The sequence below is a fragment of the Falco biarmicus genome, chromosome 12, assembly GCF_023638135.1.
Source record: "Falco biarmicus isolate bFalBia1 chromosome 12, bFalBia1.pri, whole genome shotgun sequence".
In the NCBI taxonomy this organism is placed as follows: domain Eukaryota; kingdom Metazoa; phylum Chordata; class Aves; order Falconiformes; family Falconidae; genus Falco; species Falco biarmicus.
The window spans coordinates 9,261,299-9,289,232 of record NC_079299.1 but is presented as its reverse complement, the minus strand read 5'-3'; the positions used below and the strand labels follow the sequence as shown (position 1 = coordinate 9,289,232).

At 36.2% G+C, this 27,934-nt stretch overlaps 1 protein-coding gene across 1 annotated transcript in view; it reads right to left on the bottom strand.

Annotated features, from left to right (window-relative positions):
• Positions 1–27,934, bottom strand: part of GPATCH2 (G-patch domain containing 2) — a 126,332-nt gene that overhangs the window by 92,901 nt on the left and 5,497 nt on the right. The window contains exons 2-5 of the mRNA XM_056357110.1: positions 24,034–24,747; positions 18,692–18,753; positions 10,419–10,601; positions 9,216–9,295 (exon numbers count right to left, since the gene is read on the bottom strand). Coding sequence (XP_056213085.1) covers positions 9,216–9,295; positions 10,419–10,601; positions 18,692–18,753; positions 24,034–24,747 — 1,039 coding nt within the window. The remainder of the gene's footprint in view (positions 1–9,215; positions 9,296–10,418; positions 10,602–18,691; positions 18,754–24,033; positions 24,748–27,934) is intronic.

Below are 27,934 nucleotides of genomic sequence, written 5' to 3'. Positions count from 1 at the left end.
GCTGAATCAAATTGCAAGGGGCTGTGTGGAACAGATTTTGAACAGTTATCAGAACTGTTGGACTGCAAAAGTTCACTTGATCAGTTACAACAGTTTACACTTCACATGGCAAAGAGACAAAAAAAGCAGCTGCTGTGTCCTAACTGAAGGGACAGTAATTAAAAGGCAAGGGCCAACAGCCTGTTGAACAACTCTAGTTGGAAGTGTGCTGATGGCTAAACTTTTTTTTGTTGTCCTCTTTTTCTGATATATATGTCATGTCATTCAGGAATTGGACAAATGATTTAGGTGCACACAAACCAGAAAGATCACAATGTTTTGGAAAGATCATACCAACATTACATGTAAGGTTTTCCACCGCATCAAGAGATCACCAAACAGGGCTGCTTCAAGTTTTCCTGTGACTCGCATCACAACTCACAGCATTATTAATTTATTGATTGCCTTCAAGAAATGACCTTTCCATTCTAGAATTGCTTGTTACCATTAAAGTTAGCATTTCAGTCTCTGATACTGGATGAACATGTTTAAGAAAGTATTCACTTGTGCAACTCCTTCAATTTGAAGATGTCAGAAACACATTAAACAAAGCCTACAGTTCTGGAAAGAAAGGTCTTACCTGCATTCAGTTACATGTTCACTTGCTGTAAACACCACACTATAACGACCAGAACTGGCAGACCCCTGAGAAGTTTTGAGTACTTTCTTCCCTCCTCAAAACCACACTCTCAGTATGCACATTCGATTTTCTTATTTCAAGAATCAAAATGGTAGCAAACGTGCCATTTCCCAGCTAAGTCACTGGTAAGTTAGGCTACAACAACCGTGGTTCGCTCCACTTCTTTATGGTTCTTTTTAACAGGTTATAGAACATTGTCTTTACATCTGACTAACTAAAGTCACAGTAATCAAACAGAATGGCAGAGAAGTACCACTTCATTCCTGTATTATATCTCACATTACAAAAGCAGCAGAACAATTTTCTTGTGCGATTCCATTTCAACCCAATGCATCATGTGTGTTTGCTACTTTGTTTTCGGTGCTGTATTTTGAAGTTATTTTATATACACATCTCCATGACAAATTGCTGGAGAGGGCACTAAAGATCCAGTTGAATTCACTATTTTTACAGTTGCTTCTTACTCGGGGTACAAGCCATATGAACTCAGAATGTATACAGAACCCCACCACCACCATTTTACGTTGTGGTTTATATTTTTGCTTTTGTTATAAATCAAACAAGATTAAAACATTTTAATTTCCCATCTGTGCCTCATAGTAATGATTTGAAAGATAAACTGCCAAATGATATTGATCACTTCTCAGACAAGAATATTTTTAGTATGTATTCTATAAAGCTAGAACAGAGCTAGCAAACAAACGAGTGCATCTGAGTATAAAGCGTGTATCTCTGAACAAATCTAGGTGGTTAGTATTAATAGAGTTAATCTAGATGTCTAAGAGATAGGCTTAGTACTTCCATCAGGTATCTAAAGGGCCACTGTTTTCCCTACAGATGGCCACCGTATGAAATGTGACTGAAAAACCAGACGGATTATTTTCAAGTTCCATCTATTGGTATAGCTCTCATTCTTCCACACCACCTATTCTAGGCAAAAGGACAAAGTTTCCTATGGAGTGGAAAACCTACTCCTGTGAATAAGTTACTATGGTTTGAACTAGCAAGAAACTTCTAACAGTTTAGGAGCTGCATCTGAACTTGTACTTGCCTTCCGTTATAAAAATGCTAAACAGTGTGCTAGCTGAAATCACTGTCATGATTTACTTGATGCTTATGATGCTACTACAACACGAGATGCTGCTCATCAGCTAAGCCATGGTATCTGTGCATGTGTTCCTTGCCTATTACACATACGACTTTCTGCCTATTCTCAGCATTAAATGATCAACTCCCCCATCAAGCTCAGTACAAGGAAATAAAACTCCTAACTTGTCTCCGGATTATTCCGGAGGAACATTAATCCTCCAAAACACTGCCACTGAGGCGTCAAGAAGTTTGTAGAAGAGACACAACTGAGTGAAATTTTTGCAGAAAAGATACTAAACCCAATTACATTTTAAGATAAAATATTCTCATTAGAAACTGCACTGAAATATAAAAGATCAAAAGAACTAGTATGGACTTAGGAAGTCAAAACAAGCAAATTCCAAATGTCTGCAGAAGAAGCATTTCACACAGTCAGACACCAGAAAGGGGGATTTCTTTGTGATAAGCGCAGAAAACACAAAGAATAATTATGCTGCCTCATATTTTCAAGTCAGAGGTTTTAAAAATCATTATTACCTGCGAGGAGTGCTGCAAAACTGTATTAAATGTGTTTTCAAGACAGTCACTAAGTGAAGAATAAAAGGGGTAGTATTATGCTATTTGCCCTGGTTTAAAAGCAAACTTAAGTGAAATGGTAGATGACTACCATTTGAGCGGTTGGGTTAAGGTGAACTACAAGGAATACTGCTCAGACTAACAGTTCATAGCACTTGTCACCATGAATAAACCACAAATTCATTTAAAAAATAAGCAGTGCATTTGGCATTTCCAAAACTAACGCTGGAGGGCAACTATTTTGCTGAAGTGGAATGCTGGTTTTGACACTATATTTGAAATAAGAGTCCAAGAAAAGAGACTGCATCATCACATTCACTTTAGCTAGACACAAGTCAATCTTTGACATTTTAAAGGTGTGCTTTGATCCTCACAGCAGGTGAAACATACCAAGAAAAAAACACTGTGAGCTCTGTTCCACAGAGTATCTTGTAGGTATAACTAGTGAAACAGCTATCTTTGTTTTGTCAATAAGCTACAGTTGTGACCTCTACCAGCTATTAATTCCTTGCTGCATTTCAACTATTACCTTTTTTCTTGATCGGCATACGTTTCATAAGAGTGAAACTAGGACACACCCAATTCGAGACTACATACTAATGTACAAGGTAGGTGATATAGAAGAAACAAATAAACCAAACACATGCTTACCTTCACCAGTTAGTGCCTTTAAAGCTATCAAAAATTAGCTGAGCATCTCTCTAGCTATTTTAGTTAAAGCAGGGAAGTTTTACACTTAGGTGACAGAACTAGTAACAAAACTGACCGACCTTAGATTTTCTGAAATCTAAACACTGGGTATTTGAGTCACTTGTAATTCCTTTTTGGCTAGTGAACTGCAGTTCCAAATGAGACAGAAAAGCTGTGTAGTATTTGTGCCTGTTTACTGGTTTGTTGACACAAAGATGATCACAGATTTTCATTAGACAACTACAAGTGACACAAAAACCACTGTTGGTTAAAACAAACATAGGTTGTAAGGCACACTTTACTAAACCATTCAGATCTCATAAACGATAGGTAGAGTTCAGAATACTTTGTACCAATGACAACTACACTGACAAAACTGATTAATTCTAGTGTTCGGCCTTGAACAATCACAATATTTAAGTGTGCCTTAAGTATGGGTACCACCACTGGTACTACCAGTAATGGGAGCCACTTTGAGAAATACTGACCTACTCTAAAAAAGGGTACAGGTATAATTATGATGCTTTTGATTAGTAAGTATGCTAAGCTATTAACAGAAGTCACTAAGAAGCTTCTAATCTTCCATCAGGTGCTTACCACAAGAGGTGGAACAAATTATATTAAGCCTGCATCATTGAAAGCTTTAGCAAAAATGCACTTCAAAATTAATTTGTGGGAAAAAAAAAAGAAAAAAAAGAACTTCTTACTATGCAAAATACATAGCAGGTATAAGAACAGTAAGCAGTTCTCCCAAAAAATATTAGATACATGAAGTTAAGAACATCACAGATAACATCATCCCCAATATTTATGCTCCATTTTTGAAACCTACACTGTTTATAATGGGTTTTGGAATTGACAGAAGCTTTTCGTTTTTCCCCTTTTCTCATAAATTAAACTTATTTCACCATGTCTAAGTTCTGAAGTCCAGAAGAGTGCCATTTGATTCATTCCTTGGGAAAATTGTAGCATTTTTGCCAATAGTGACTGAACACTGGAAGAATTGAAGGTGGGGCCTAAACTGCCATCCCAGCAGCACATCCTCTGCTAACAAACTGAATTTTCCTGCCTGAAATCTGTATCTGCAGGAAGCACATGACTGCAGGAAACCACCCACTCCTCCAGAAAGTTTTTCCCTCTATGGTGTAAAACTAAAGTACTGAGTTAACTAAAGTGAGGATAAAAGAGCATAACTTACTCACTACATTTTGCATAAGCAGATACAAAGTTAAGACAATTACAAACAAGAAAAAATTTTGAAAAAATAAGAGGAAAAACACAGCAAGAAATGCTTTAAATAGGTGAAAATATTTTTGGTGACAGAAAATCTTAATAACCCCCCCCCCCCCCTACAAAACCCAAAAGCCCCTAACTTCCTACCCACTAAAAAGAAAATTCATTTGCAGCTTTAGCAGCATAAGCTTTCCAAATGTCGTCCTCAGACCCAGAGGCCTAATATTCCTGATCCTGAACAAGTGGAAAGTCTGGAATCCAACAAGACTTTCATTTTGTTAACAGGCATCATATAATACCACTCATATTTCCACAGAGTCTGACATAGACACTATCACTCCAAATGATAGAAGTCATTAAGTGAATAAAAATAATTAAACCCCCCCACACACATTATTTCACGCACCTCACTGAAACTGACTGGTGTTTTATCTGACTGTATGCCACACATCCAATGTAAAAGAATCCTCTGCAACACCAAATCAACTTTACCTTGAGAAACAGTGTTTTTCCCAAAGTTGCAAAGCATCCACTGATACTGTAAAAACAACACCCAACTTACTCCAAGGGAACATGCCTTAGATCTGTAACAAGGTTTCTTACCTAGTACTGTTTCATTCAATTTCCAAAATATTTTGACAAGCAAAATCCTGAAAACACCTAGCTGTTTCTTCAGTTACAAAGCACTTAGAAAGCAGAAACATTTGGTTTGATTTTACATTTTGAAAGCAGTTAACAAAAAGCTCAATACATCTTTTCTCCTCACATCAATAGAGGAGTAGTTATCTGACAACAACTTTTTTGCAAAAAGCTCTTTTATCTTTGAACTTCTGAAAAACTGTCACAGGATTTGACAGAAATACCCAAACACCTTCAGATAATGTCTCAGAAATGTAACTTTCATTTTTTATGTACTTTTTGAATAATTACAACTAGGTATAGTCAAGCTCAATAGTGTAACTGTGCAAAAGGAAAAAAAAGAAAAATCTATCCTAGGACTGCAAGACTTAAAATAGCCTGTCTTTAATATCATGAAATCAAATGCCATGACACAGAGGTGATGGAAAAATTGGCAGAGCTGAAAGAAAGCATCCTTTTCACTGGTCGTGTTTTTTACACTTTAGCCCAGTGAAATCACTTCCAGCTTCCAGCCCAGCCAGGGAATCAAAGCAGGAAAAGACGACGCACAAGAGTCCTCAAACAAAACCCTACAGTGTCTCTCCCTGTCTCAGAGAAGGAACTCCATAACCGCACAAGGAACAGCTAACAGCAGCACTGATTTTTAAAACCTTCACTTATTTATATGGAGGAGTTGTGAACAAAAGTGAAATTTTTCAGTCATCGAGTACTAAGCTGGGCAAAATATTCTGAAGGAAATGAAGAAGTAGTCATGTTCTTCAGCTGCTGTAATTATTAACTCTTTATTTTCTTTAATTAGGGTTTTTGTGAGCTCCCCAGGAATCCATCTGAGATAAGTACAGTGGCCTTATATATTGAAGGTAAACAGTTCACCTAGTATTCTGCATTATAGAAATGCATCTTCACATTTCCAATGCATCTAAAATGTCAGATTTCTGATTTTATTCTGCTACATACCAAAGTTTCATATATAAATGTTGGAAAGGTCAGAGATATAGTCATAGATAAATAATGTGCAAGTTATAAACACATACAGAAAAAAGACTGGATGGAAAAAGCATTCCTCCTAAGAAATCAGCATTTCATTCACAGAACACTACTAAATTGTTTAAATTTTGTGTTACAAAAGAATGTGGGGGTTGGGAATAATTGATCGGGTCATATATAACTGCAAAGTTCAACCAAGCACAGCTAAGATTTCAGGCAATATACCTTGTTAGAGTACTTTAAATACTGGTATGGTATGAAAGTACATGTATCTGATTATAATTACAAAGTTGCTGCTAGCAACTTCACACAGGCAGGATCAAAAGCACAGTGTATTAGAAAAGTCAGAAGTTTTTCTATTTGTTTTCAAACAAAGTTCTTTTACAAATGATGCTGCCACTAAAAGCAATGAAGACTTGAGAAACCAGCATTATCATTGTATGCCAAAATATACGACTGATAAACTATTTAATTAGGGATACCATAAAAAACATGCCTATCACAAGCTGTACAATCCAAAGCATATAACCCCGTTGTGATCAATATATTTTCTTCCATTTTCTTGCTGAGTTTTTTCAGCTGTTATCTGCTGTATGACACCACATTCAAACTGCACATTGCTTTAGGTGAGGATTTTCATAGTATTTGCATGCTAGGTTTTTACTTCTCTTGCTCGTCCAGTGTTATATGATCATTAAAAAAGTATTTTGACTCTAAGGCAGTACACTTGATGACAGAAAGACCCATGAGTTTGTTCAAATTAAGCAACTCATCAATGAAATGCAGGCAGAGCATCTGGACAGAATCTGAGTGCCAGCTGTGGCTACTTCAAGTTAAAGTTCACTAACTGGCCCATAAAATGCAGCATTCTTCCTCTGATTCTCAGCTCCCGCTGCTTCTGGAAACCGTGGTGTGAAAATAACATAAGCTGGCAGTTTCCTCAGTATATAGCAAGTAATAATCACACTCTTAGCCTGATGTTTCTCTTACAAGAAAACACCCAAACACTTGGGCTTGAAATCCATTTTGACAGAGGATGATGATGATGTAGCAAGGTATTATAGCTATTAATTCTGCTTTCCCTAAACCACTAATCTCTTCAAGGCTTTGCTAGCTGCTATAATTGTGAACCTTCAACTAAACTTTCCAAAAAAGTTAAAACACACATTGACTGTATGCAAAGGGCTAACCATATACTCACATCTCCTAGATACAGGATATAGTGCGTGCCTTTTAGGTAGTGTATCTCAGTAGGAAACTCCATTTTTTACTTTTTCTCCCTTTAAAGTCTGTGTAAAAGCAGTGATACAGACATCAGACTCCTTGCTGTTAAAAAAAGAATTAATTCACAACACAACTGTTCAATGAGTTCAGTCAGCAGTGTTCTCTCCTCAGGATATTAATCTTTCTAAAAGCATTCTTGCTCCTCTTCACTGTTACCATCTAATAGCAGTAATTACTTCTTGTTCTGTGTTATCAGATGTCACAGGTATTAAATGACTTTTTTTTTTTTTCCTGTCATTGGATTGAAGTATCTAAAAAAGATTTTCTTTAAGAAGCAATCACTGACAAAAGGAAGCACATGAGCTCTGGCTTATATAGCTATGTTTGCAAAGACTGATGCAGCAGATGTGCCCACAAACATAAATAGTCATTAAGGTGGTCAAAAAACTGCATCTGAAGAGCCAACTGCACATCCATTCTATATATGCATTCCTGCCTAAACATAGTGGCTTAGAAGGTACACTCACACATCAACCTTGCTTCACAACACTAAGATATATTTAATAACTGGAGGTAACTGAATTATCAGTTTTTAGTAGATCAGCTTACGTTTTTGTTACAAAGGGAACTATGTTCCCATCTTTATATATGAGATATCATGACTGGAAGACAAAATGGGCTCCTAAGGACAATCCAGAAAGCGTAGCAGAAAATAAACATTAGGATTTTTTATTGTATATACGCATTCACAGTATATCTTCATCAATTGAAATTTAATCACCTTTTTACAATTTAGAAGAAAAGGCAGTTTTTAGGGTAGTTAAGCCATGTATCATCAATACCATGAAGCTAACCTATCAGTTATAATAGCTCCTATAAAATACCAGAGTGAAATTGCAATAAGCCTAGAAAATGGGCTACAAATCCCAGATATGCTCAAGCAAGCACTGAACCAAAAATAAAAATAGGTAGATAGGAAACCAAGAACTAGATAGCATTCATCTAATTCACAACCACTAGCAGCAGAGATCACAGGCCAAGGTTTTAAGGAATCTTATTCAGCTCCAAATGGAAATTATTGGACAGGGGCTTTAATTATAAAAACCTTTCCCTTTCAGAACGAGTTAAATTCTAACAATCTCATTCTATTCTCTGGTTATATAATAGCTCTTACATTTCTCAGAAGCACCTTATTTTGTTTAGGCAAATTAAAATTTGAAAACATACAATGTTCTCAAATAATAAAGAACATCGAGGTTGCAGTATTTATCATGCTGGAATATGTTTATTACACACTGAGAAAGAGTCTCCCACATTCTCCTTCTCTTCCAAACACTGTTCTGATAAAGTTTTCACTGTGCTACAATGAATACATTTTAACATTGTAATTTAAAAAGTCAAAATTCTCTTCTCATGCCCTCCTCCAATGAAGAAATTCTTAAAAATTCATTAGAACCTTGTCTTAGAAAAAAAGCTATGGGAAAATCCAATTATTAGACTGTACAAGAATGCAAGGACAGCTGGATTTTTTCCTTCACTTATAAAACACTGCTCCTAGAGCTGAAGGCACTAAAACACCCCAAACATCTTTCATTTGTAGTCACAGCCTTAAAACGGACCCAGTCTGAAGGAATGCATGATGTCTATGACAAGTGCATTGCTAACTTGTTTTAAATTTTTTTAATATACCCTTTCCCCAATCACATAGAAATTAAGCAAACAAAAGAGCATAAGGTCAGATTTTTCAAAGCAGACTTTGGAGAGGAAAAAAAAAAAAAAGAGAAAAGTCAGAACTGTACCACAATCCATCCTAGAATGCTTTCAGTTTTAGAAAAAACTTAAAACAGTATCAGACTGCTTCTACCATTCAAGTACACGCAAGTATTCCATTACAATAAAATTGCAGTGGGAAGAGCCTAACTACCAAAAAAAGCAGACGCAGAATATCAGGCAGCAGTGGCAATGTAGTCTTAGCATTTCATTAGCTATCTACAACATTAGGAAACACGCATGAGAGGAATATGCTTTTTTTACAAAAAAAACCCCATAAAACTCTTGAGAATAGTGTATGTAAGCTTACAATAATAAAGGCACCTACCAATGCATTCTGATTTCCTGAAGCCTTTTTTATGTTTCTTGCTGGCATTCCATGAAGATGACTAAATCTACTCTGGAAACCTACAAAAAAGAAGTACAAATTGATTTAAGAATATGTCCTATACCACGTAACCAATAAAATCAAACTTTACATACCAATCTATTAATCTGACTTTAGTTAAACAAAACCATCTTAATATTGTCAAACATTGTATTGGTAGAAACAAAGTGCACAGAATGGGCAAAATAGGGAAAGGCTAAGTTGTCATGAAAATGAACATTTCTGTACTGTCACATACTGCCATCCCGGTTCTATGCACAGTTACCTGCACAAGCAGAGCATACTGAACTACAGTAGGAGTGATTTTTGTATCACTTACAACTTTGTTAGTACTAGAAAATGTTAAATCTGGTGAATATGCAGAGATCTAGTCCTCAGAAACAATTCCAAGCACCTGGAAAATAAGCCTCACAAAAAAATTCAGTACTTTCTGTGTGCAGAGTAGTTTAAAAGTTATTTGACCACTGCTCACACAAGAGATCTGTATTTGAATGTGAAAGGTGATCCTTGTGGCAGAGGGAAGGTACAACAAAATTCTTTGGCAGCTGAGGTCTGACAACTTCAGCCCTTAGACAAGCGTGGGTTCCTAGCTGTAAATGCAATCTAACATTGGTACAACTTACCACTGGATACACTGGGATCCACAGGTGACTAAAGTATTTTAAAGAAGAATAAAAAAAATAGTTTCTAAGTTACAATCTCAATCCTAGTGCTAATGGAACCCCTCCCTCTTCACTACAAACAATAAGGCCTGGCCATAAAGCAAAGCAGATGGTCACACTAGCCTTTCCAGCCTTTGAATTAATGAACTTCCACAGAATTTCTGAACATTACCACAGTGGACAGGAACAAAATGAAATACAAAAATGCACTTTAAATCATACTTAAGAATCCTCTATGCAGACACTGAGACAACAAATAAAAAGGGTAGGCTAATCAAAATGAGCCAAGCTTTACGCTGACTTTAATAACTGACTTTTTGATTTATTTCTCTCTAATGATATCTTAAAAATCACAGTTCAAGGAAACAACCTGCTAACTCCAAGATCTTGTTAACATTTTACATACTCTGTATAATCCAGAGATCTCTTTCTACTGTACCCAAGTGATTCTACAGTTTGCATTTGCTTGATTACTACTTACCTCTCCTCCCTGAACGGGACATAAGAGGGAAAGTACCAGTTAAGATACTTTCAAAGACTGGATCAGGCAATTCTCTCTCCAGTTCTGTGGAGTCTTCTTGTTCCCACCATGGAATGACCCCCGTAATTCCACATGCTCCACCAGATTCATTTTCATGAAACCAGTCACTCTGCTCATCATCACCTGTGTGAGGCCAGTATCCCCCACAAGCCCCCCAAAAAAAACAGGGAGGAGCAGAAGAGAGAAAAATCAGATGTTACCATCAATAAACACTCTGACAGAACAATTATTTTTTTCTTTATAGCTGTGTAACAATTACTCATATATAGCAGTTCTATTTGGAAAACGTTTCTCAGTAGCATGACAAGCACTGCTATCAATGAAACCACATAAAATGTAATGTTTTAAAACCAATTTACAATACTGAAAAACAATAATAAACTAGTTAAACCTTTGGCAATAACCGCAGGGAAATCCATTTAAGTTACTGCACTTTACATATTAACAAAAAACAAGCCTTAATCTCCTGCAGGGAATTAAAAGGTATAAAACTGTGAAACTAGTTCTTTGCAGCTGATAATGGTATATAATTAGCTTAATTTCATGATTTGTATGGCTAGTAAAAGGGGAAAACAATCATGAACAGATGTGACTAAATGAAGTTAATCTGATTAAGTTCATTTAGAAATAAGTTTTGAAAAAGTTGATTTTAAATGAAAACTGACAGTATCGTGTGATTGAGAATTATACTGCATTATACCACAAAGCTGGTCATTTTTACTGACAATATTTATAGATGTAGTATTTAAATACTTGGATTTAAAGTCACAAGTAAGACTAGACTGAAAATCTGATCTTAAACACACTGGCAACTAAAAATAGTTACTTTTGTTTTGAAACACAGTCTTTTATACAAACATGGTAGTTTACAGAGATCAGAAAATATCTTCATAAGACATCGAAAATTTCCTTTCCTACACCCCAAAATTAGATTTCAAAGTGTTGTATATTTTAATTCTACTTCAACTTATCCAAACTATGCCTCACTATTTCTGCATATAAATTATTTGTTTGGCATTTTTTAATCAGGCAGAACTAACCAAGACAATGCAAGATTTTATTAGACACAATTTTCAAGAACAAAAAGCATTTGTGTAAAATTTCATTGCCGCTCAACCTCACAATGGGAAAACACAAATAATGAAAATGCAAGCCAGAATTTGAGGGAAAATAACTCCAAATAAATCATTGCAATGAAAAGAATACTTCAAGACCAAGCACAGGTGAAAATGGCTGTAAACATTCATCAGGACAAGTACTTCAAGAAAATATAGAATAATTAAGGCCCCTCACCAGTCACTTGCAGGTGAAATGTGATCCTTATATCTTTAATGATCACTGTTAAAACCAAAATTAACAGAGGCTAGGAAACAGGGAACTTTAGATGGAGGAAAGGGAAAACAAAGGTGGAAAGTGATACACAGGTCCAAATAAGATTTAGTTTTCTTTGCATTCCTGAAGCATTTCAGATTACTCTCCACATTTAATCTAATCCTCATTTATAGGTTTGCCATTCCACAAAGGTGTTCACCGTTAATTCTTTCCTCATTTCATTACAGGCAGGTATAGTTCTTTGGAAGATGTCTAAGAGTGCTGAACAGAGACACTGGTGGTGGTGGAGGAAGAACCACACCTTTTCATTAGACTGATCTGTGGTTCAGAATTAAGTTTGAACTCCTTTGTTTTGATTTTCCAAACATTTATGTAGACAAACTTTGTCTGAATATTTTCTCATGAGACCTCTAGACACCTTGACTAATAAGAAATACTATCAAGAACTCAAAAGAAGTCCTGTTACAGATAATTCAGCTATGAAAGCAAGAACAGAACTCTGAGATTGGGTTTCACAATCGGCTTGAGGACAGAAGCCTGTAAGAAGTACATAATGCAGTCTTGGAAGAAAGCGCTAGAATTTAAGACTGGGTTGGTGGACTGCAGCATAAGGCAAACAGTGGCTATGGAAGGAAACTTGTATCTTCATTTATATGCACAAAAAGAGTTATCTGTGAAAAAATACAAAATTGATTTTCCTTTTTATGCGGTAAGAATATTATTATGTTAAGCAACTACCCGTTAAGGTATCTTATCTGTTCTGTTATTATACACTTCCCTAAGCACTTATGTTGCTTACTGCCAAAAGCAGACTTATGATCTAAACCTGGTAGGCTTTCCTCGTGTGACACCAGCATCCAGTATACCTGTCTTTTAGCTTCCTTGTTTGTGCACTTCTAACAGCTCTGAATCCTCCGACTACTTCAATCATATTACCACCCTGAGGTGAACATAAGCCTATTACTACTACTCTTATCCAGGTGACAGCACCCACAGGCATTTTGTCTTCTAGTTGCTCCACCTTGAAGGGATGCCACTTACAAATGGGGTCAGGGAAGACCACTGCATTTAATAAATTCCTGACTTCATATGTATAGGCAATGTAACACAGAGGCCTCCCCGCTCAACAGTTTGGTAACCAAATACTTGTTTTTAATCTACTTAATTTGCAGCTCTCAAAAGGCAACACAGTATCCACAGCAAGTATGAACTCAGGAGAATTACAAATTCAAAGCAACATTTCTGACTTCACAATACTTGAAAAGATTCACTACTGTCCTTTCCTATTAGGGATGCTGATTCAGCACAAGATTACAGCAAAGTACTGCATTCTTCCAAGCTACAGAAAAGGTAAAACAACCTCCAGATGTCCAGAAACTGATCGCCAAGCCCAAGCATTCTCCCAGCCACACATTTAAAATACAACAAACTTGTTTGTGGGTAATGCCAGTGCTTGAAGGAATTACTTCAAAGCAATTTACATTCAATTATTACTGTACTGATCGCTACCAAAAAAACCCCAGAATCAATTTAAGGCTCAGAAATGTCAACTTCAATTCTAAAATTTCAAGGCATTCAGTTCCTGGCTCTATTTATTTGTAAGCTTTCCCCTCCCCCTAATTACTGTTTTCCTAATTTTCACTCTATATTATTGAGTCTACATATTTATCTAATTACTACTCTTTCATGTTAAATTACTTGCCTTCCTCTTTAAAGAATTTTAGAAAGTGATTTATGTGGGCTTCTTAGGATTTCTCTATAAACACAGACCCCATCTGCATCACCATCAGTTTCACATTCAGAATAGCTTCACGTGAATCTTATTTTAGCTAAAGCAATGCAGGATGATAAGGCTTTCCACTGCACACAAATAAAGAGTTTTCCCCGCTCTTCCTAGTTTTCTTTTATTTCAAAATGGCTAGACTACCCTCCAAAGAAGTCATATATGTGTACACGTGCTTGCCTATAACAACTACAACCTACTTTGAGAGGCTACCACAAAAAGAGTTCAGCATCAGTGTCCTATAAACACCACTTGATACTGTGCTGCTCCATCATCCACACAGAGAGCAATAGCACATAGCCTGTAAATATCCTAGGATGCTAGTCTCATTTCCATGACCAGTGTACCTCTTTCTAGGTAAAAAAACCCACCATCCCTCTATTAACAGCTGTAATGATCATTTGGAGACATCAGAAGATTCACTGTATCACATACAAGCAGTTTCAGGAAAGCACAAGCTTAAGTTACCTAGTCCACAGAGGTACGTTGCATCTCGCTCTCAGTGCTCTGCAGCGCTGCCTTGGCAAAAGGGATAGCAGGACACCACGCAACTGAAGCAGCTAGCTCTTTTGATTCAAGCCTGAAAACTTCACATGAAGGCCTCCTCCCACCCCTCCTGTCCAATGTAATAACAAACTCTGCTCTTGAGCAGGACGATTGTACAGGTGTGCTGTTAACAAATTAGGATGTCACGTGATCTCAGCTTTATGTTCACCTCTGTGATCCACATGCAATATTTAGGATTTCAACTATTCAGGTTGTATACAACAACTTCATGTTATTTCTTTTTCACCTGCAAAGACTATAAAATAATTAACCACAACAATTCAAGACTGGTGTGATTACACTTAGCATTGCATGCTCCATTTCTTTATACAGGCACAACGGCACTCTGACAACCTGCAGCTGCTGAGATGCTATATGAAGTCTAAATTAGTTTCTCGCTAGAGAAGACATAAGGATGGAATTCTCATATACTGAATCAGTAGTGGGTCATCTTCATAAAGGACACAGTAATGAATATATGTTTAATCATAAAACAATGAACAGCTATCTTTAAAAGCTTAACCACATCCACAGTGGAACTCTGACATTCCCTGACCTTCTCCAATTTTAACTGTTTAACACTTTATTAATATAATTTTCCTTCCTTCTTGCTTCGATCTTAAAGGACATTTCAAGTGCTGCATGTCATGATTTAAGAGGCCTTAAGACAACTTTGAATTTCCCCATGTGTACTAGTAGGTGTAGATGGACTAAGAATGAAGAATATGTTTTATTTGCCATCCCTTACACTACAGAATACATTAAAGAATATACTTGCAATTGGACTTTGTTTTTCCCCCCAAACAGCAACAACATCAACCAGTGTTTGAGTAATATTACAATTTTGTTAACACTGTGTTGAAAGCTTAACTTACTTTATAAGTGCCTTTCAACTTCCAAAGCCCCTTTAAACTGCAGGTGATCCTACTAGCTTGGCCTATAATAGAGTTGTATTATAGGTCGCAATGTAAGATTAGACCTTTTGTTTCAAAACTCTTCTTGCAAAAGTTTCTACACTGGGCATAACACTGCTTATCATTAATGTTTTTAATAACTGAAAAACAGACATTTATGAAAATACTATTAGGAACAAAGGAAGGAGTATGAAGAAAGGAAAGTCGTAAGGATTTCTCATACATAAGCTTCAGCCACTGTTTAGTACTTTCAATTACTTTGTTGGCAGGTTCTCCCACCACCATACTCAAGGGCTTGACACTTCCATAGGATTCTGTTTTTATATATTAACCATATAAAGTCCCAAAAGAATATTTTAACTTTATTAAATCTTGCCCCAAAGTTTACCAATTTACAAACCTCTGGAAAAAAAATACAACCCATAAGAAGTCACTGGAGGTTTGTTCAGCAGCTATCTTCTTCACTGACTGTACTTGCAATGAGTATTTTTCATGATCTGTGAGCTTTTGCTGGCTAACTGTACAGGGTATGCAATGTTTCACAGAAGAAATACATTTGCCACAGTGGGATTGCAAAAACATCGAGTACCAATTACTTCTGCCGGAAAGTAATATGACAGTGGGATAAAGCACAGCAAGAGAGCCGCTGTTGCCCTCTCACAGAACCTAACGTAAGCACTTGGGTAACTTGGAAAAGGAGGACGAGCACGGCTAGGCTCATATGAGGACTTCATGGGAACAAAACAGATCAAACAAAAAAGCCATGAGACTAGAACAGAGGCAGGCTGGAAAGGAAAAGGGTATAGAGGTTTTTTTTTTAAAAAGTGTTAATGGCACAGCACATATTTGAAGTTGAACATAGGATTTTCAAGTCTCAGCAATTTTCTTTTATCATAGCAATTGATGGCAATTAAAATATATCTAGCAATTAACCCACTGCTACCCCCAATTACAGCTACACCTGGTTTTCTTGAATCAAATTATGAAAGTCAAAACTCTTCCAAGAGTCTATGAACAGCAGAGTACAGTTACTGTGATGGAATTTAATTCCATTTGCTTTCTGAAATGATTTTGGAAAAATATTAGAAGTTGCAAGGTCAGGCACTCCAGAGTTCAGAACTAAATACTCAACTATTTAACTGGCCAACTGCTTGAAGAAATTGCTGATTTAGATCACTTTCTCTTCTAGAATGTCTGTTCCATAGTATCAATATGCTTTGGGAATTAATTAGGGTTTTACAAAGAGTATTTGTCTGCAATAAATGAGATATGGTTCTTAATCCCAGAGACACAAAATGAACAAATGTTGCCCTGGAGAACAGGATCTTCTTGTCCTCTGCTACCCAAACTTCTGAATGATGGCAGGCACATCGTTTAAACTAAGTATTTTATCAGGCGGCATTAATCTCTGGTTCTCCACTTGACTTAGCAGAAACCTGAAGTCAGAAGTGCAGAAAATTTGAACTACAAATGAGGTCAAGATGCTGATGTTCTGAATATATATCCTGGAGGAGGGACACTGAGAAGACAGGAATCTGAGTCTAGCTTTTAAAACTGGACAAGAAAATCAGCCAGTTTTTCTCTTAATACATTTTTCATCCTGTCCTCTTCCAGCTTTGTTTCCCTCACCTAGGCTTTTCCTTTGTTTTTATGAGATTTATTTTCTCCTTCCTTAATTCTCTTTCTTTTTTTCTTTGTCTCAGTACAGCTATAAATTGGAGATAAAATAACCTCATCTTACTTCATAAGGCAGTACAAAGATAAAAATTACTAGTGCTTTCTTTAGGGGGGGAATAAATGTTATTAGAAAATAAACAATTTTGGTTTTGCAGTAGGATCTCTTATAGTACTTTCACGGAAAAGTCTTCACAAAATCAAAGCTATAATGCAATCTAAGAACATTTGAGATCCAGTGTGAAGCTAATGGTCTTCTGATCATACCCACCAAATTAGTCCAAAACAGCGATTAAAAAATGTTTTGTCCCGAAACCATCCTTCTGAAGTTTAATTATTGTTGTTCTTTTTATTTATATTTAAGAATATGGTTTCAGGTCTAATGCTTTCTGCTTGAAAATTGCAGTCAAACTGAATCAAGGTTCAAAAAATATCAAGCAGGCAAAAGTAAGAACTGCAGATCTACAGTAAAGAACCGACACTAAAAAGGTAACGCCACACCAATGGAAGACCACTGTTGTTCACCGATATCTCCCTTTTTCTCCTCCCACAAAACATTTAAGAAAAACAGAAAGTAACTGAGACATTTTCAACCATATTATTCAAAGATTTAAATTAGTTTAGGATTTAAGGACAAAAATATTCATAGAAATACATTGGAAGGGTACTTAAAGGCATGCAATTATTAAATATGGTAGGTCACGTTACATAAAAATACAGAGGACAAATGTTTTAAAAATTGCAAGTCCAAAGAGAAATTCATATAGGGAAGTAAAAGCAAATCTTTTTGACGCGTCATATTGAAATACTTAAAGTACTGAAATATTGGAGTCAAAAGATTGATCTAAACTTCCAAGAGAGCCTAAATTCTTCAAAAAAAGATATGTGTTAGCACAACTGACAACAGATACTCAGACTGGGAGGTTACAGTTTATGTAACACAAGTTACCATTGAGCAAGGATGGTAACACCGCTGTTCAAAGTCTGAAAAATTATCTCCCTACTGTACCATTAACATAGAAGATTAAAAAAAACAAACAGAAGAGACTGAATTATACATTAGAAAGAGAAAAAGGCAAACAATATTCCTTCAACCTAGATCTGTGGAATGGGCCAGGATTTGTTTTCTTGCACGCACAGGTAGTCTGTGGCAAACAGCATACAGAAACGATGTCCATTACCGTTAACTTAGAACTGCCAACAGAAAAGCAAGTCTTAATTACCTGAAAGACTATTTTTTGCCCCATTTTTGTATACTGTCAAAGACAGCGAGTTCCTAGTCTATGAGCTGGGCACGAAGATGCTAGTATAATACAGGTGAATGTGTTGCAATAAACACTAAATCTGAAAAAAAAATCTTGCATTTCCACCCTCAACAGTTTTATTACATAAAACCACGTAAGAACAGTACGCATAGTAAAAGAAAATTTTCAATCTTCAATGCATTTTATATTAAAGAATTTTCAGAGGGGAAAGACTTTAAACTGCATGCATCTTCTAATCTCAGTCTTAGACTCCTGAAAAAATTGTTTGAAACTACTTTTCAAACAAACTACTTAATGAAAAAGAACTATAAAACCCTGCAGTATCAACTTGGAAGAAAGAAAAAAGCCACCTCAAAAACAGTTTGAGAAGCAGTACTACGATCACAGAGTCCTGTCTGAAAATTGGTGCAACCAAAGGATTAAAACTTGGTATAGACGATCTTTTCGAGATGCTCAAGTTGTAAATAAGTTTATTATATTAGAGAGATCGCTTCTCAAGACAGCGTTTGACTAAGTCATGGATTCAGGACATCCTCCGGTAACATTTCAAAAAACCAAGAAAGCAAGCTATACTTCAACTCATTAAAATAGTAATAGCAACTGAAATATAGTAATTAACCTATGAAATAAGTTGTAACGCTTACAGAATTTCAACTGATGTGGTTTGAGGGGTGGAGAAGGGAAAGATTGTTTCAATACCTTGTCTTCCCTCATCATTGGTAAACAAACCAGCATCACTGCTGCTCAGACTGCTGGATTCACTGTAAGAAGAAAAAGAAAGAAACAGATCAAAAGAACAATTGATCTTTCAGTCGTAAAATTTTAAGGAGACAAGGCTGTGCTCAGATTGAACTTAAGCCCAACAGAGATTGGAAAAAAAATAGGATGATTTTTTTTAATCAAACTGCAAATATCCTAGTTCCATTAACTACAAAGCATATTATTTTTGGCACATAAAACCACAGGAATCTAATGGTACCCTGACAGTAAGCCAGATGTGACTGCAACGAGGTGCTGACACAATTGATGCATTTTATTATCTGCTTCCATCAAATGTTCACTGCTTCCTTCTTATGCTGTGCAATTCAGGTTGATCCTGGAACACCACTGCTCAATAAAATAGGAAAAGTCTCAATCAAAAGCAGCCTAAGCCTTCCTTCAGTACATGAAATATGAGAGTCTGAAAATCAAACTACCTTTCTCAAAATCATTTGCAAACATTCTGGAAAAGGCGTTGCTTCATGACATACTACTTGGGAATAAAGAACAAAGTTTATATCAAATGTAGCCAATTAGACTAAAATAAAGGTCACCCTGAAGGAAGTAAGTACAAACAATGATCATAAAAAAAAAAAGGTACAGTTTACTTTTTTTGTGACTTTCATCACAGCCTTAAAATTAAAATGTGTGTATACAACATCAACACACTTCTAATTTTGAAAAAAGGTAAAGTATTTTGTTCTTTGCTGCATACACACTCTTACAAAATATATTCTACACCTCTAAATAGTAAAACAGACTTGTCTTTTAATAACACAGCTCACAATTTGGTGAGTTTCATGTGAAAGGATTTTTTTCAAACTATTTCTTTCATTTTTTGTCAGCAGAGTAGCTCTGCTAAGTAATATTCTCAACAAAATTTAGCTACATTTTACTTACGCTGAGAGGTAGAACAATTTGAAAAAAGTAAATCGCATCTGTTCACCGCACAAATCCAGGTACAAGTTAAAAATGCTGTGGTTATTCTCCATGTCACATTCAAACTACTTAAAAGAACTCGACCTGTTTACCTTTCTATACTTGTTCATATCAAAACACATACAACAATCCTGTATTTGAGTTCAACTTGTCTCAATTATTTTTACTTTCTAATAACGAATTAGCTTTACTTTTATTTCTAAATAACTAGTACACTTAGGAAAATTATTTCCTTTAAAATGGTAATTTCTCAAAAATAAGCCTCAATTTTTTAAAGCTTGTACTATGATTTACATAAAATTAGTCTAATTCTTATTTAATTATAAGCATGTGTTTGCCTTTTGTACCTTCCTTTGGGAGGCATCCCAAGTATGGTACCAGGAGACAAAGCAGTGACTATTTTTTTTTAATAAGTATATATATATACACACACAGAGCTCTGTGTTTGAAGAGTGTGTTCTTAATCTTTGCTGTATCATCTGCTTATCCGTATTCTTACTGTATAAGCAATACTTATACCATCTTTTATACATAATATAATCAGAACAGACTTAGGCACTTGCACAGTTGCCCCAAGCAGAAGAAAGATGACAGGCATGCAATGACAATGGAATCATCTTTCATAAGTGAGACGAAAACTTGAACTTCCTAACATTGCGAATGCTAGCAACCTCCCTCTAGCAAGCATCCCATCATCATTTTAATTACAAATACAACACTTGAATTAAAATAATGGCTTTACTGTTCTTACATTGCATTGTGCACAATTTTACTTCACACATCTCAAAGAAAAAACATCCTGTTTTCACAGGTTCTTCCTGTCCATTTACCTGGAGTTTTTTGTCTTGTTTAATTGTACTTTTTTTTAAAAAAAAAGTTAGGAAATCCTTTCAACCTTAGTATTTTAGCCACTTTCCCTATCAAAATTTCCAATTTTGAGAACAGTGTACTATTTTTTAAAAAAAATATTTTAAATGTGCAATAATTCTTACTGAATGACTAGCCAGTTCATGAAAACACAACCACTTGAAAGTCTGAAAATTACACATAATAATGTTTTGTTGGTGCTTTTTTGTTTTTGTGGTTTGTGTTTTTTTTTTTTTTTTTTAAAAATTGAACCGTAACAGCAGCGTATCCATGGCAGCCACTGTTCTCAGGCCACAGTCAAATAGGGCAGGGATTACAGCCATGGTAATTGCTACATGGCAGTCATTTCACTGAAAAAATTCAAAACCTCTGGAATTAATAAATTAATATCGAAGTACCTGAAAGCTGTTACAAATTTATTTCCAGTTTTAATATGATTTTGCACTGTATGTTGCCAATTCCTTTGTTTTGCAACAAGATTCCTCCTTCCAGCAAGACTTCCAGGAAAAAGAAAAAAGCCACAGATTCCTTTTAGTCCTATAATAAGAGTATGCAAGCAAAAACTTGGAAGGAACAGCTCTACTATCCCCAAGAAACTTTCACAGCTTGCTTTATGCATGTGGAAACAAAGAAATTATTTTATTATTAGTTATTACTACTAGTCAACTGTCCCATACCTTGATTTCATGTGAGACTTGTGACCTTTGTTTACCCACCAAGCCTGTGCCCAAGGAATGACCAGCCACTGGCAGGTCAGTGGGTGGCCATCTCCAAGTTCCACTGCTCTCTTTCAAGAAGAGCAATTGAAATTTTTCCTCTAGTCACTTAAACAATTGCCACAGCTTGGAGAAATCAAGCACCATCTAGAAGTCCATGCACTGCCAAATTTGGCTGAACCGGGCCAAGGAGCTAAGCACTGAGGACAAGGGAGAATGAGCAAAGGAGAGGCTCTGATCATGGAAGTAATTTCCAGCACCCAAACCCAACCGCACAGGAATTAATCTTTGGGATCATTCAGATGTTGACATTTTAAGAGCTTGAAGATTCCTCCTACTGCTCCTGAATCCTCACTTAAAATCTGGTGGTTGTTGTTGTGTTTGGTGTTAGAAAACACACAGATAAAAGACTACAAAAGAAATGTCATTTAGCATTTTTAATGGGCACTTCAAAAAAATATATATGTTATTTTAAAGTAATTTCATGTATACACTGAAGACTTTTCCTCACAGTTTAGATCCAAGCAGTTTAATTCCCATTAAAAACTATTGGTTTTGTTCTCTTTTTACAAACTCAACTTCTAACAAAGACCCTCATCTTTTGAATAATAAAACTGTATGCACACAAACATACAAAATTAAAGAACTTTTGCACACATTTTCTTTCCCTCTCTTCCAGTGAGTGCTGCTGAAGCATGAGTCTTATCCAAGCTGCTTTTTTAGCTCTCCAGATCCTGCAAAGTCTTACAAAAGTCATGTTCCCTTTTAAAATCTCAACTTTTACTTTAAGGACATACTCTTAGGAACAATTTGCTAGTTGAGTCCAATTGTTCTGGCTGAACCATCTCAAGCAATAGAGGCAATTGCATTTCAGTAAAGTTAGATTAACATTATTCACATACAGAATATTCAGATACAGTATGCACCCGAGAGGCTTACATATGGTGGATTTCTAATCACGTTATAGAATGCAAATTTTCTAATTCAGTGGTTCCCAAACTTTTTGGCACAGTAAACCACTGCAAGAAATTTGGTGGGATGACAGACCATCACTCTGAACATGGAGAGGAATGACAGATATATGCATGAGCAGAAAACACTATGAAGATGAGAATGGTTTTAAAGGCCATTTATTGGGGCCAGAGACAAACATTTCAAGTATGATTTACAAAACAACATCATTTGGTGTAACAAAACATTAAGCACTTTGAAGAGGAAGATGAATTTTTAAATGGATAATGTTTCTTTTGTGAAAATATAAAAAGGTATTCAGACTAACTGGAAGTAGCAGTTTGGGGAGTCTACAAGAGGATTTTCATATTTATCACTCTTCTCTCCATCCAAAAATTAGCTAAGGAATTTTTGAGTTGGAGAATTGTTACCCTTGTAGCATAACATAAAATCTTTTATAAATAAAAAAAAAGTGACAAGACCACGGACATATGATAAACTATGCAATGGTTCCTAGTTCCAAGGAAATGTTTAATCATCTGTCTTTAGGTATCAAAAGTAGGGGAACAGATTCCCAGTATCATCAAAGAGTGAAGTTTTCTAAAGGCTGTCTGACAACACGCTCCTGTCTTGAATGTCAGTGAGATGTCTGAAGTTACACTGACCACCCTGAAGGGTTGCTTCTGCTCTAGTAATTAAGACATCAGGAACAATCTTTAAGACTCAGGATTCATTCAGCTCTTTCAGCTTCTTACTGCTTGCAGGTGAGGGACAAGTCTAAAAAGTAATATGACTTAGAAAAACTTCTGCAACAATAACTAGTTAGTCACTTTCCAATACTGCTGTTATTACAGTAACCGATCTGCCTGCTCTGGTCAAAGCACCTGGGTACTCTGCATCTCAATTCTACCTCTCCAGTAAGGAAAAGGCTTAAGAGTTTATAGATAAAATGCCTACAGAAAAACCAGAGATACTAGTGCTGTCAAGCAACTGACCAAAATTACATGTTTTAATATAACTGTTTCTTGTTGACAGTTCTGCATTCAGAACCAGGTACATGAAATAAACATAATCAAGTTTACCAGGCCCTGCAGGTAACATCCCTAGTGTATGGTGGAAAAATGACTTACACCTTACTGTGTTGTCAAAACAGAACTTTGGAAACAATTACCATTGTAGTATGACTGCTGTCTGGAATGGATGGATGAGGTGTACTGCCCAAAGGGTCATCATTCCCCCATTTTTTTAATGGTAAGCTCAGGTGTTTCTGAACTGTAAATTGGTTTTTGCATTTCGTAAATGATGTATATCCTTGGCAACCTGCAGACTTTTTATGCCCATGACACATAAGAACATACTGTCTAAATGGTGACTCTAAACACTGACAACCTTTCTGATGAATAGAGATAACAATCAAAGCACCAATGTCTAGAAATTGGAAAAACACTTAATTTTTGTCCGAGAACTGTCACCAGTTGAAATACCTTGAAAAAACCCCCATATTCATTATTTGTATATTGTGTTATTCTTAATCTTGAAACAATTAGAAAGCAGCATTTCAAGAAACTGTTTTCTTGGTTATTCCTCTGCTACATGACACTATTTTATGCTGAACTCCTTAATCTGAGCAACTCAATATATTAGCACATGTAAAAAGTTTAAGAGTAACTTGTTAAAACACGATACTATTGATGCATTTTAACTCTGGAATTAAAGAAAAAAATCCAAAAGATTCCCAATACAAGCAACAGTAATAAAACCAAACAAATATTATCCAATGCTTCTGTAAAAAGGAAGAGAAAGAATAACCTGTCACTCATGTTCTCATCTGAGCCTTTTTGCTCCTCATACTCCATTTTGTCCTTAGTTGCCTGGTTCACTTCTTCATTTTCTATAACTACTCCTTCATCCAAGATTTCCGGTCCTTGTCGAGCCGCAGCTACTTTTCTTTTTTTCACTTTGCTCTTGGAAAACTCTTGGTGTTGGTATGATTTATTGTTATTGTCCATTTCTTGATCTCTGCTGTTATCCTGCTGTTGAGTTATTGTCAGTGCATTAGAGACTTCTGACGGCAGATCTATTGCCATCCGTTTTACCTTTCTTCTCCTGCGCAAAGTTCTGTTTCCCAAACTGTCAACAGCCAAGTCTGGTTCATGCCACAGAGGTCTCTTGCCCCTGATATTATTTAGGTTTGAGGAAGGCCTACGTTTAGCAACCAACAACTGGTCATCAGAGTCACTATGGTCTTTCTTATTAGCATGATTCTCCCTGTAGTCTTTGTTTGATTCCTCTAAACTGGAATCAGAACCTTCACTTAAGCAGTGACCAGTCTCCCAGGGATGATGGGTCGTAAATGAACGTCTTTTGCGTCCCCTCCTTTTCCTTGCCTGTCGCTTTAGAAGACACGACACACTTCGAGAATGATCTCCAGTATCAGCAAAACCTCCTCTGGCTTGCTCTGAACTTTCTTCCAGTGCTGAGACCAGATCATGAACCAGTTCCTCCATAGTCCTACTGAAATGCCTGCATATTTCAAGGAAAAACACACACACAAGAAAACAACAAATGAATCTGAGGTGTTAAGCATAAACTCTATAAACATTTTACCTGGAAAAATCATTTTAGTCACTTTAGGCAAGGTAGTCTTAATGTCCATCCTATAAACACTATTCTGCTGAAAGACAAAGCCTTGCCAACCAGTCCTGTGCAACTCGCAACACATCAGCATACATTCCATTTAAATGGTATCTTCTCAAATCTCTGTCTTGGAAAGAAGGGTGGGTGGGTGTGCGTATGCATCCATCCCTCCCATTTGTTTTTGATCTCACTATTTTTATTCGGTTATAATTCACCTCATGTTTTTATGATTTTCAGGGATTCCACAGGGTGAAAGCATCAACAGAGACCATTCACTCTAACTGCAGGCAGGGAACACATTTAAAATTTATGAATGTGAAATGAAATGCATAATATACCTCCTTGATAGTATATTAGAGAGCTCTGTTTAAAAGTTGTCATTATGATAAAATATTTTTAAGGATAATTATCTCCTGATGCTGCCTAAATGCCAAAATGAAGTTAAGACAGCAATTCTTTGATAATATATGACTTTTTTTTCTAATAGTGACTAATTCTGTCTTTCCAAATGGCTGATATGTTTGATTTTTTAGAAAAATATTGATTCTGTGGAGTGATATTAAGTTGAGAGAATACCCTGCTATAGGTAATTCTAGAGTATTAAATGCAAAGTTTCCTACCACGTGTAGGCACTCACATCCATAGAATCACACGCTTGTGTAGAGAAAAGTATCCCTAAACACACACAGTGTCTGATTAAGGCCTTACCCTTTTATGTTTTGCTCCTTCCTCCTCCAATTTCACTAGCATTTATCATGTCTTTAACTCCATATTCTTCAGTAAGTTCACCCATGCATTACATGAACGTAATTACGAAAAGAAGAGACATTAAATGATTGCTGCTGAACTCTAATCCTTCCCTGAAGGCTATGAACCTTCTCTGTAACCACAGCAATAGATTCTCACATCAAAGCATCAGAAGATCCCATTTGCTGAGGTAAAGCAGAGAATAACATTCATGCTGTTTACCACATTACACCAACTGATAAACATGAAGACACTCAGTAAATTGTGTAGAGGACGTTTAAAAGCAAGACTCTTCACTTTGTTTTACAATATAAATTGACAAAATAATTATCAAACAGTTCTCTGCCCATACCAGTAGAGTTGAAGATGTAGAGAAAATCTGGACACGTAGCACAGAGGTTCCCTCTCTCACCACAGACTTCAGCGTTAAAGGTTAATGGTGATGGCTGAATGGACAGTCATGACCACACAGTATACAAATTTTAAATATTAATGGGGGAAGAGCACGTTTAAGAAGAAATCCAAGCTGGTTATGAAATATGCCACCTAAAAAAATTTATATTTTCTCCTTTTAAGCCATTTTCAGAAATACTGATTTTTAACATTTCAATTGCAAGATCACCAAAAGCACAGGTTGTGGTAGAAACACAAGATCGTTTTGAATTCCTTGTGTCACTTGCATTCATTCCTCATACCTCTTTTCTGTCCTGCTGTAATCTCTAGTCCTATTACTCCCTCTTAACCTAAGATTTTCTTTGGTTCTTAGTACAGCAGAATCATCATATTACCTTGTAAGGGGGCAGACAGCTCTGGAAGAATGCTACACTTTCTCCTTAATCCATTTGGTTCACAAGAATCAAAGCCTCCATAATCACACAAAAATACTTCTCAGAAGCAATAGACCTACACAGTAGGAAAAGCATTTCAAATGAGGCAACTGTTTTCAAAACATTCAGAGAGAAAGAAAAGTGGAAGCCAATTAACACAAATTACTTTGAGACACGTGGCATCAATATTATTTTAAACTAATTCTTTCTTTGAGGTTTTGAAGTTTCAGTTACTGCTGAGTTTCAGGGGCATGTGGGGGTTTTGTTCAGTTTTTCCTTGTTTTTTTTTTTTGGTGGTTTTTTTTTGTTGTTGTTGTTTTGTTTGTCTAAGAATTTCAACCACCAGTAGAGACAAATCCAGGTATATTTGTACAGGGCTTCTATGCATGATGCTTAAATAGATATATTAACCCATGTTTTTCAGTAGCTATAACTGCACAATCGGTAGGGTACTAGCCCCTTTAGCCCATGAAGACAGCTATCCTTGCAGGTGTGCATAGGAGAAATGAGATGCCCTTGAGATCTGCACTAATATAACTGGAGTCATAGGATGCAAACAAACTCCAGCGCATTTATTTGGGTTAATTTGAGACATCAATTCCCCCAGCTGCCAGTCCAGCCCTTCTGCCACAGGCTTTGATACTTACATCGAACTGACCGAAGTGGAGGTGAACTAGTAGGCTTAAACCTGCATTTAGCTCAAAATGAACAGACTGCTGCTAACTTGTCAGAATATGAAGATACATAATCTCTTGCAGACTATTCTGCTAGTGTCCCTGCAGCACAAAGCAAAAGGAGACTGGAAGACAGGGACACTAATACCACAGTTTATGATTAATTTGTTCAATTCAGTGGCCCTAATCCGTATGAATAACTATATCACTAAAATCAATGTAGCTCCTAGAGTGGATGTACCCATTTGCTCCATGTAATGGCATAAGTATGGTGGCAAAGTTGCCTTAGTTCTATGAAATACTTCAAGATCAAACACAATATATCCAGCTTGCACTTATATATCTGATCTACGCTTGTCTCGAATCCCCCACAAAATGCTCTCAATACAGATGGTGCCAGATCAAAAGATGAAACTGAAGAAGAGTGAACACCCTTAACTGTTTTTGAAGTAAAGGGATAATACGATTCTTAAAAAGCCCTGAGCTGTAAAGGCACTTAATTTCCATCAGACTACGACTTTGAATCTTTTGCACTCCTGCAATTAATCTTTTCTATTGAATTATCAAGTCTCTTCATTGCAACTCCTGAACTTAGATCTGTACAGGGCAGCGACCTTGTTTACCCTGAAAATTACAGCCAACTGCATTACCTTTGAAACAAATCAGACAAATTAATATTATAATTACTTCAACATGTTTCCTTAGAATGATTATGAGAATTATTTGATCAATTTGGGACAGTGGAAGATCCTTTGTAATAGACTGAGAATACAACACACATACTACTTCAGCTTTTTATTCACATTGCACTTTCAACATGCCAGT